Source organism: Lupinus angustifolius, chromosome LG06 (assembly GCF_001865875.1).
Source record: "Lupinus angustifolius cultivar Tanjil chromosome LG06, LupAngTanjil_v1.0, whole genome shotgun sequence".
In the NCBI taxonomy this organism is placed as follows: domain Eukaryota; kingdom Viridiplantae; phylum Streptophyta; class Magnoliopsida; order Fabales; family Fabaceae; genus Lupinus; species Lupinus angustifolius.
Genome location: NC_032014.1, coordinates 12,498,409 through 12,510,552, shown reverse-complemented (window position 1 = coordinate 12,510,552; position 12,144 = coordinate 12,498,409). Strand labels below are relative to the sequence as shown.

At 30.8% G+C, this 12,144-nt stretch overlaps 1 protein-coding gene across 1 annotated transcript; it reads left to right on the top strand.

Annotated features, from left to right (window-relative positions):
• LOC109349925 (putative leucine-rich repeat-containing protein DDB_G0290503) lies at nucleotides 1,197–6,063 on the top strand. Its single transcript, XM_019590994.1, has 3 exons — nucleotides 1,197–1,326; nucleotides 3,438–3,623; nucleotides 3,938–6,063. Exons 2-3 carry the CDS (start codon nucleotides 3,524–3,526, stop codon nucleotides 6,040–6,042), a joined length of 2,205 nt encoding a protein of 734 aa, XP_019446539.1. The 5' UTR covers nucleotides 1,197–1,326; nucleotides 3,438–3,523; the 3' UTR covers nucleotides 6,043–6,063.

The window sequence follows — 12,144 nt, the reverse complement described above, 5'->3', positions numbered from 1 at the left end:
TTTAATGTCTTCTGTAATTTTCAGTCACGTGATTGTGATGGTTTTTAGTTTGAATGATGCAATTTATGGTTTGTAGTTTATATACTGATGTATGTGGGTTACAAGTTTTAGTTGAGTTTATATACATATTTTGATTATGCATGCTTACAGATTTGAGAAAAAATCTATGTTTATCATTTTGTCATTTTCGAACCCGAGTCCGTCTCTATCTTGACTCGTCTTACTTTGAACTCATCCATCACGCGTTTCATCCTAATTAGGGACATGTGAGAGACATGTTTAACTCGTCTCATGCCCTTACATATTAGTATATTATTGTCATTTACACATTAAAATTAAATATCTATTGTTTTTTAAAGTTAAGTTTTAGACTTATTATTACGAATGAGAGTTAACTTTGGTAAATCTCTTTTATCAACTTCACCATAATCAGTAATATTGGTAAATTCTTGCCTGAAATGTCCAAATTATTGTTATAATAACAAGTACAAAATCTCGGAAATTGTAATTTCTTGAGAAGTGATTTTTGGGAAAATGAGCTGCTTAGCAAGAGTAGATTTTATGTGAACTATAGTGCTTTGGGAATATATGGTTTTAAATTATTAAATTGATGTCTCTATTTTCTTTGACTTTTTTTTTTAAAAAGTTACCAATATTTTAGGATATCAATTTTGATAAAAAAACTAAACACATTAACCCTCCAAATAATTTCGTCACCAAATTAATCCAAATCCATAGTTAACATTTTATCCAATATAGTAACTATGATAAATTTAAGGGTCTAATATATTTTTTATAGAAAAACTAAGTTGGTCACATCATTATCGTCAAAATGACTAGTAAATAAAAGAGAAAAACATGCATTCACTCACACGGTATAAATTTAATATAATATCACTATATCATCCATCATTTATATTTAATAATATTGATTTTGATTTTTTTAAAACCTAATACAAATAAATATACACGTATATAAATATTTACTATATAAATATTACATTATAAATAAAATATTTTTTTACAAAGATGGCGGGGTGGAGACTTGTCACGATACATTCATAACTGTAATAATCTCAACCTTCAAGGGCCATATTATTATGAAGAAAGTGCCAAAACTACCACCTAGCCTTCAATAGAGATGTCACGACAATAATAAATTATTCATATACTCACTAATCACCCTCTTTTTGTTTTTATCGATTTTTTTTCCAAAAATTACTTATTTTGTCTCCTCAATTATCATACCTTATTTCTTCTTCTGTTTATTTTTTCTCTGTATTTCCTAATCAAATCGAATTGGTGGATATCGAGTTCCAATCTCAGGTAGTTTAATTGTTTTCTTTTTGTATAGCTTTTATCAAGGAAAAACAGGAATTGTATTGGATCTGTTATTAAATTATTTGTTTCATTTACTTTTGTTGAAGAAAATGATGATTTGTAGTTAATTATCTTTATCAGAGTATAGAATTGTATTCAAATCTGGAATTATCAATGTAAGAAAAACTGTTAGAAGATAAATTGCTGGATGGAGATACTTAATGCAAAATTATGATGATTAATGAAGATGACGAATAATCATATTATTAATATTATATTACTATTACCATTTCTTTGGAATTTATTATTATTATTCCATTCAAGATGAATGCTTAGGTTTACACTTTACAGAACTTGTACCTCTCCGCCTATAGATTTGATTGTGCTGTTACCAAAACTGAAAATTTTGTTTATTTGCTGAATGTTGTTGCTTCCTTTTCCTTTTCCTTTATTGACAAGCTTTTAACTTGGTTTCTAAGTTGAACATGTTAGATTCGTCTCATGTTTCAAGTGGTTGAGCCTTTCTATGTTTCTTAGTTATTGATGTAACTATTCCAGAAATTGAATTAAATATTTGAATCACATTCTTGATAATCACAATATATATGGTCTTAGGCCGACACATATTACTTTTCTGTGTAGAAGGATATGTAGATGATATCTGATTTCCCTTACCCGAAATATTTTTGTGTGTACACGAAGTGACATATTTTATAGCAGATTGTACTGTCAAAAGTGTCAATTTGGGTTACATAAGAGTGTTCCATTATTAATTATTCTACATTAAGATTATTTTAGTTAACTGATTAAGAAATTAAAGCTATTAGCTGGTCCAATTTGTGGACTGTCATTCATTTTCTTTATTTATATATATATATATATTACATGTTTGTTGTTAACTAGGCTTGCCACATATATAATACATCTTCCGAGGTTCGCCATTGTCCCTCCCAATAAGTGTCGTTTCAAGGAATTGAACTCTTATATTTTGGTCATCCTAAAATCTAATAGAACGTTACAACCATTAAACTAACACATTGTTGGTATACAATATTTGATTTGGGGATTTCTACTAAATAGTGAACCTTGAAGGACAATGTAAAGGACCTTTTCACTTTGAAAACAGCCATGGATTATTTCAGTAAAAGCATGGAAACAAAAGATGATAAGGTGTTAGAACCAGCTTATCTTTATGGAAGGGAGTGAACATGGCATTGAATGGTCCTATTTTACAATTGATTGTGGGAAGTGACATATGCCCAAACCTACGCCAGCCACATTCTAAATTCATTTTCTTTTGTAGTAAACAACTGGACCACTATTTTCTGTGGTCAGGCCAGGATACTACTACTTGTCAACATCATAGTATTCCAACCATGGAGCACTAATTGAATAATAATAATAAATTGAATGTAGGTGGATTTTTTTGGTATAATCAATAGTATTTTACTATCTTATGGATAATGAATTATTCATTTTTGGTATGTGTAATTGTCTCTTCCAATAAATATTATTCACTTTTGGTATGTGTAATTGTCTTTTCCAATAAATATTATTCACAAGAATCAAACTTTTGACCTTATAGTTTATCTGAAGATTTAGTGAGGCTTTACATCAAGTCCTGGTGGATATAGATTAGGGTGGTAGAAGGTCCTTCATGCAGTGGGCTCAGTGCAAGTGAATATTATGAGTCACAATAGCTATCAGCTATATTTTGGTTGTGTTTTTGTTTTTAACTATTATATTAGAACTGATCTTACAAGTTGGTTCATACAGTCAGCATAAGATTTTCATTCACTACTATAAAACAAATATCCCAAAGTCTTTCAATCACTCCAAAAAAATGCATGCATGCAGCAACACTCATGACATCATTTTTTTATATTAAAATCATTCAACTTTCTTGTGGTTGAGATACTGTTTCTCCTTTTTGGAAAGTTTAGTGAGAAAAAAAGGATGAAGAGTTGACTGCTCTGGCTATGATGTATTGGATTATTTTAAATTAAGTTCCTCTTTCAGAAATTTACAATAAGTGGTTAGTGACTAAGATTGCTAGTTTTCTGTTAACTGTGATATTGGATTGCAAGTACATATCTGACTTTATTTATAAATTTCAGGATTGCATTTGTGGACAAAAAGGAGAGTTCCTTGATCAGAATATCCTTCTAAATGTAATATTTGGTGGAAGTTCCAAAAAATAAAGATGATAAACCATAGGTCAAGGCCCTCAAGGGAATCATTTAAGTCCTTTGGGAATCTACTTGATCCTGAAAAGGATGAAGAACTCAAAAGAACCAAAACAGGTGCAACAGATTCTTTCTTATAAACATACATACATGTGCTACACATGAATATTGGAATATAAGTCAGAAGGATAAATTATTAACTGATCCTTATGCAAGGTTTCTTCTCTATATGATTCAAGCTCATCAAATCACTAATGGGCTATTACCGTTTCATACTTTAACTATATTTGTAATGCGATAGCTTAGTTGCCCAAGTTGTTGGAAATTGAAGGGTATAGAGCAAATTTACAGTGTCATCTTATAATTTAATCTTGGAATATATGGATTAGTTAATCTAAAATTAATATATCATGATCTCCCATGCTCTGCAGATATTGAAAACAACATGACAAAGATCATGAAGCTTATTCAGAATGAAGAGCAAAGCAAAGAAGTTAGGAACCTCACACATTCTAGAGAAGAGACAGAACTTGTGGGACTAATTGAGGACTTATACAATCATTACCAGTCCCTTTATGCAATGTATGATGGTCTCTATGGAGAGCTTGGGAAACTAGTTTCTCGCAGAAGAAGCAGGAGGCTTTCAATGTCCTTCTCCGACTCGGACTCAGAGTACTTTTCACCAGAGGAAGTAGAGGGTAATAACCTAAGGTCAGAAACATATGAAGTTCTTAATTCCGAAGCATCGAATGAGGCAAAGAAGTTTGAGGAGAAGTTAACTTCAAATATGAAAGAGATAGAGAACTTGAGCCAGCAGAAAAGAAATCTTGAACTTCAAGTTGAAAACCAAGCACAAGAAGTTAAACAGCTAAGTGAAAAGAATGAAGAGCTTGAGTTGTTGTTGAAAGAGAAATATAGTGCAGTATCTATTCTTCGGGCCAAATTAAAAAACAATGAGAACCAGGCAAATTCAAACATTGAAGAATTGATGGCACAGATAAACAAGCTTGAACTGGATGCCAAATATCTGCAGACACAGAAAGATGAAATGGAAGAAAAATGTAAATGTGATGAAAATGAATCATTAGCCCAAAGAAAGGATTTGATGAACCAGCTTAATGTTATGCAGCAAAACTTAGATTCTATATGCAAGCAGAACAAGGAATTGGAAGCTTTGATGGAAAAAAAGAGAGAAGAAACGTCTCAATACTCGATTCAAATAGAAAATTTGAAGGAGAATTTAGCTGAAATGAGTTCGGTTGAACAGATTAGGCTGGAAGAGAAAGAGACTTTTCTTGCAAGGATAAAAGACTTGGAACTCGAATTGGAAACTCGAACCAATGAGAAGAATGAAGGGGAGGAGCAATTAAGGGATATAACTTATGAGATTAAACAGCTGGAGGATGAAAACAAGGCCCTGCAGGATAGAAATAATGAACTAAAAGGAGCAATGATACAAAGCAGTGATGACATATCTGCATTCCTGAAGGAACATGACGGCGATAAAAATGGAGCTTCTATGCAGATTATGGATTTAAAACAAGAAGTTAATGTTCTGAGACTAGAATTAGACTGGTTGCATGAACAGAAAAACAAGTTGGAGCAACAAAATGAGCGAAGCGTGAAGGAACATGCAGAAAGCCTAGCAAAGATGGAAAACTTGAACCTCAAGTTATCAAGCCAGATAGCTGATCAAGCAGCAACCATCGAAAGAATAAGCGCGGAGCATAAACAGGAGAAAATCTTGTCGAATAAGTTTAAGTTGAATCGGCAGTCAATAGAAAGGAAAATAGAAGAATTGGCACAAGAGTTCAGAAGGAAAATGGAAGACAATATCCGCTTGTTGCACCAGAGAATCCATGTAGCAGAACAGCTGAACAATGAGAACAAAAATAGTTGCAAAATGACAAAGCAAAGGTATGAGCAAGAGAACAAATTACTTGGAGAGAAAGTAACTAGTTATGAAGAGGAACTAAGGATGCTTAAAATGAGTGCAACACATTCACCAGTTAGTCCTCAAAACCGGTTTTTAGATTTAGAAGCTCTACATGGCTTAGAATTGTTTGTTCAGAAAGGGTTCGATTTCGCAACGGACAAGGTTGATGAGCATAAAGACTATGTGATGAGCAGTGTCTCTAAAATGATGAGTGAGGTTATGTTTATGAAGGATTGGATAAAACGAAGGAATGATGAGATGAAAAAGTTGATGGAAAATGCTAATGGCCTAAATATGTTACTGAATAGTAAAGAAGAGCAGGAATTATTGTTAAGAGAGAAAGTGTGGGAATTAGAAGCTAAAGTGAGCAAGGAAGGAGGGGATAAGCTGAATCTAGCAAAAGCTGTAAGCCAGCTAGAGAAAAAAGTGGTAAAGTTAGAAAAGAATCTTAAAGAGAAAGATGAGGAATTGATTAGTCTTGGGGAAAAGAAGAGGGAAGCAATAAGACAACTTTGTTTTATGGTTGATTTTCATCGTGACCGTTGTAGCTATCTAAGGAATTTGGTCATTGAGCCAAGGAAGGCCAATAACAGGACATGACTTTACAAAACACAATAAAAAGAGACATGGTGTTGCTCTAGTGTTGTAATGTCACGCTAGACTTTAAGGATTATTAAAAGATCAAATGTTCAATTATTGGAACGACACTTATTGGGAAGGGTAATCACACACCTTGAAAGTGATTAATTACTTACCTATAGGGTGAGAGTAAATACTCTTGTTAGTACAAAAAAACATACCAAAATAAAGAAAGAAAACACTTATTCCCCTTTGGCCATTTATCCCTCTATTTGTTTTAGCCATGAACTTATAGGTGCAAGTTAGTCATCATCAAGTAAATTACTCTAAACATGATTGTTATAGATTTTTAGTGTTTCACTGCTTCCTGTTATAGTAATGCTAATGTTATTTAGACACATTATTTATAACAATTCTTCTTCATTATTAATAGAGAGACATGTATGTTTATTTCTTTGATTTTAATAACAAAATTATAATTTTCCCATTTTAATTAAAAAGATAAATGTGTCATTACAAATTATATTTTCATTTGTTTTTCAAAATACTTGTTTTTTCATTCATTGAGATGATACTAATTTCATTAGTCAGCTGTACTTTATTTGCTAAGAAATGATAAACAACACAGGATAAGAACATTTGTCCCAGACACTGACAAAAATTGTGGAACAATACAAAAGTCACGTTTTTTATCCTCACTGAAGGGACAAAAACTTGTTCAAAACACCAGAATTATATTGTGTGTTGTTACTCCTTTCTCCTTACAATATCAATCCTACTTCATTGTCTGTATCAACTATCCACTCTATTTAGCCTTGCAGAGGCACTGCTTAATTTTTCTCATTATTTTATAATTGAATTAGTATGTATATAAATTTACTAGTAACATATCCTTCTCATTTGATAATTTATCTCCTCCGACAAAAAATATATGACATGTGTACTATTTTGTTTAGTTTTAAAAAAGTATTTTTATAAAAAATGATTAAATAAAATACATGTGATCATTTTAGTGGCCGGAGGAAATAATTTATTTTCTTATACAATGAGATATTTTATTCTCTTTATAATTTGATACAAGTGAAACTCAAGGTATTGTATTTCAGTAAAGTTCAGATTGGTCCCTCAAGTTTTTCTATAGCTGGTTCGTAGAAAAAATATAGTTTCAAAATAATCCTTAAAAGAAACAATTATGAGACAATTTGGTCCATGAAAAAAATATAATTATCAAAATAGTCGCTATTGGCCACATTTATTATTGAAAATTTTGATTTCCAGGGATTAAATTGTCTAAGAAAGAATTTTAAGCGAATAAATTGTCATGTAAACAAAATTTCTAAGGATTATTATGAGACTTTATTTTTTTTGTATGATTAAACTTTACAACACACAAAAATTGAGAGGCTAATTTAGACTTTTATGATTTGTTTGGGAGTTGGATTTTGAAGGGAAAAGAATAGAAATGGAAGGATGAGAATCATCTCACATAAGTGTATTTCATGGCTCTAATGTATTCATTTTCCCTTCATTACCTTTCAAAGCTCAAGTCCCAAACTAACTCTTAATATTGATTTTAGTACTTGATACAATTCGATATTTTAGCTCAATAACCTACTTTGTAAATAAAATAGTTATGTTAAATTTACTTTTGAATTTTAACCCTTGTCGTTCAAAAGTCATTTTAGACTCTAATTAGTTTACTTGGGAAGACACATCTAAAATGATAAACTCTTCCAACATAATTTTTTCATTCAAAGTAATGAAAGAATCTGCCTGATAAATCAATGCAAGCAACATGTGAGCATGATGTTTTAAATAAAGAAGAAGTAAAATTTGAATAAATTATAATGTAATGTGATTTAATAACTAAAAAATTATGATGTAATATTATTTTTCAAATTCATGTAACATGCCATTTTTTAATTTTATCTCTTCAACTTCTTTATTCAATTTCTTGTTTTTTTGTTTTATAGATTTTTACTTTTTAAACTATATATAAATGTCGGCATGCACGTTCGGAAGCCTTCTTCAGAACAGATAGTGCATAAGAATTTCTCCAAAAATGATAAATGTGTATGTTCATGTTAGCTTTTAATATAGGGGGCAAGGGCTAAACGAACAAATGGTCCATTTTGTCATCACTACCCTCTATTTTTTAGATGTTGCATGCTCAAATATGATTATCTTATAGGATAATGTTAATTAGACAAAACAAAAATTTATTTTTATTGCCATATATTTTATTATTTTTGTGCTTATGTATTTTCAGCCTATTATAAGTAATTAATAGATGAAATTATCTTTGAAGTTAATAACTTTAGTACCCAAACCCTGCTTTTTTCTAATTTTTTATAAATAAAGTTATTAAATTTTTTACACAGCATTCACCTGCATTATATTTGTTCAAAATTTGAAGAAAGAAAACTATGCAATATCCATTTTATTTTTAAATACTGTAATATCCTATAAGTTTTCCCATTCCTACGCATTTATATGATTCCATCGTAAGCTTAAAGAGTGAATTTGTTGTCTACAAAAAAGAAGAAGCAGACAAGCAACAAAATAGAGTGTAACGAACCTCATTTGGAGGTAATAATATAATAGTATACATTGTAAACGTAACGATTTATATATAATTAGCATATTATTATCATTCATTTGTATTATTTTTTTAAAAAATAATAATAATTAAACATGAATAATAAATGATACAATAATAATATTTAAAACTCATACATTATAAATGTTATATTTTCTTCTACTCATAATACACTATTGAATTATTGATAACACACTGTGAAAGACAAACATATAAGGAACAAAAGAACATAGCAATTAGCAAATATGTGAAAAGTCACAATAATTGGTCATGTGACTTATAAGTGCATGCAGATTGGAAGCAACAAAATATAATAAGTGCTGGAGCCAGCTCAACCTCAACATGCTAAAATCGGGATTTTAGTGTCATCATATATCGTGCTCATTTCTGACAATTGCATGCCTAATAATATTTTTAGTATTTATATTTTGTCTGCACTCTTCTAATCATACTACTTTGTCAGATAATCACAACACAAAAACTCTAATGGAGACAGAGAATATTCCGAATTTACAATATTTTTACTTTATAAAAGATCTGGAAAAAAAGAATGTTTAACAATACGTTGTAAAGTGTATATATGCGCTAATAATGCTGCAAGAACCAACGGTAAAAGTTGATATATTTTCCTGCTCTAGATTTATCATTGTTTAATTTTAAATTTTTACACTTTTGTTGAAGTACTTTTATTATCTATAATGTTTAAATTTATAGTCCAAGTTACATTGACTAGGTGTAGAAAATGGATCAATCGGAAGTCATGTTATAATGGATTAGATAAAGAGTAAATTACATCAACACACATAAGTTTTATTAAAATAATATAAACTACCTCTCCATTTGTTACACCTATAAAAAACCCTAATTTATATACATACATTGCACTCATACCATTGCATAAAAAATAAATGTGATCTTTTTAAACAAAAAATGATAATAAGTGTAATTAAGTTAAACAAAATATTGTATATTGTTGAAACAAGTACAAATAGTATACGAGTCTATACATTTTCATTATTTTTTGTTCATTACAATATTGTATAAGAGTGATTTAAACAATATAGCTTTAGAATTATTGATGCATTTTGTAATGAATCAAAAATAATGAAAATGTATTGACTCATATACTATTTAGATTTGTCTCCATAATATATCATATTTTATTTAACTTAATTGCATTTATCATCACTTTTTATTTAAAATATCACACATATGTCTTATGCAAAGGTAGACAGTGTAATGTATGTATATAATTATAGGGTTTTTTGTAGGTGTAAAAAACGAATTAGTGTTTTATGTAATTTCACTAAAACGCAGAAAATGTCAGTATAATTTACTCATAAATAAATTATAATCATGAATTCATTTAGAATTTATTGAATAGATTCAGATTATAATGATTTATTAAATAAAACTTAGTCCAAGGTAACTCGTCCATTAAACATTTTTGTGGTAAATATCTGACCAATCAATTTAAAACTACATGATATGTTATAGTTTATTTTATTTTCATCCAAACTTAGACCCGGCCTCAACATCAACATTAGTCCTACTTCGATCTCAGTAATCGAGACCATTAACATTGATATTAACATCAACACTATGTTTGACCGTAACATTGATGAGGACCCAAACCCTAACTTTGACATATAATTGAGGCACATAATGAAATCAAATTTGAGGTTAGACCCCGACATCCTATGACATCAATGCTTATGCACTACTACAAACATTGACCTCATGCTTGACCTCGACATTGGCTTTAGGCTGGCCCAACGTCAACCCTTAAACTAGACCCCAAAATTTACTCGTAGGCCCAATTAAGACAATACTCTCGAGATTTGGCACAAAATCATCCCTAGACTCGATCTTGACCACTGCCCAACCTATGAAATTAGTCTTGGGCCCAACCATGAAATTAGTGACCTTGAAATCAGACTATAAAGTCTAACCTTGAAATTAGATCTTGGGTTGACTCAATCTTGTCTCTCAGATTTGACTACTACATCAGTCTTAAAGATTAATTTATCATATAGGTTGCAATAAAACTAATTCGACCCATTGAAAATTTTGATGGATATAGCATATTTAACATTTTTATATATCATGAACTACCCTTTAATACATCTAATCCAAATGAATTCAACCATTTCAAAAAATTTATTAATTGATGGGTTAGATGGATTATTAAATGAATTATTTTTTCACCCCCAATATCAGTATGCATATTATTAATTTCTTTTCTAATTCAGGTATTTGTTTGACCGTAGAAACTAAATTATGAGACTTGTTAATAACTTTAAGTTTATTTCTTATTCTATAGGACTAATTCAATTTTCTCCATTATGTTTCCCAATATGTGAAGTTAGCACTAAAAACTATGGCTGGCAATTGTGGATTGTTCAATTAGGAAAACAAATGTGCAATTTTGTTTACTAAACTTGATCACTTAAATTATGTTTAATGTGAAAATATTGAAGACTCAAGATTTTTAGCCATGTCGATTTAAGAATGTAGCAAAATCATACTCGGTCAAAGATTTGCGCCCCACAATGATGATGCTGTGATTGTGACACAAACATGATATCTAGATAGTTCATGGTCATGGGTATTTGCACTCACATTTACTCATTCTAGTATATTGTGGTTTCCTGATATCTCACATTCACTTACTTGCTGTTTATTTGAAAATCAAGTAAAACCCCATTTAAAAAACAATCAAAACCCCACATAGTTATTATATGTTCAATTATATATAACAAGTAATTTGTGTGCAAATTTTAGAGTAGTGTTAAATTATTAATATTATATATGTCAGTGATAAATCAGTCAATCATAAACGATGGTATATAGAATAATACACTATATAAGATAACAGATGTGTTCAGGATGTGTAACGCTCCGAAAAATATTTCTAAAAAACATTGCGGAAAAATGGGTAATTTTTTTTAAAATTAATTATATAAAAATTGCCTCCTTTTCAAATCTTCATTTTCCAGAACATCACTTTAAGTAACTCGAATGCGGAAAATCGGCTTATCGTTATCGAATGATAACTTAACCTCATTCACAATTTCCTGAATAATACGATGTATATAATCGGTTAAGTCATAGTGAGTTCATACAGACTAGGTCAGCAAAGGCGGAAACTACATCGCCACTAACATATACAGAATCAAAAGAAACACAGCCCCCACCAAAAACAAAAAGGGGACATCGACTGACCCACAAGCATGTTGGACCCCTCACTCGGGTCCTCCTCCTCTTCCGAGTCAGACACGAGGTCGATCACCTCCATCGAGCACTCTACATTGACAAGCTCAACGACCTCGTCGTCCTCCTCCTCTTCCTCCACTTCATTATGCCATAACCCAGCGGCATAATTCGGAGGGGGTGACATTCTCAAAACCGGAGCCTTCTTGCATGGACCTCCTCCAAGACCACTGCTCCTCTTGGCTCTATTGGATGACGGAGCATCCAAACAATCTGGCCACGTCCTATAACCGTGGGAGGGAATAGCGCCA

Excerpts from the sequence above, each read along its gene's own strand:
- LOC109349925 (XM_019590994.1), top strand. The coding sequence starts at position 3,524 with ATGATAAACCATAGGTCAAGGCCCTCAAGGGAATCATTTAAGTCCTTT. Across the intron at positions 3,624-3,937 it reads ACTCAAAAGAACCAAAACAG|ATATTGAAAACAACATGACA; the intron begins GTGCAACAGATT and ends CATGCTCTGCAG.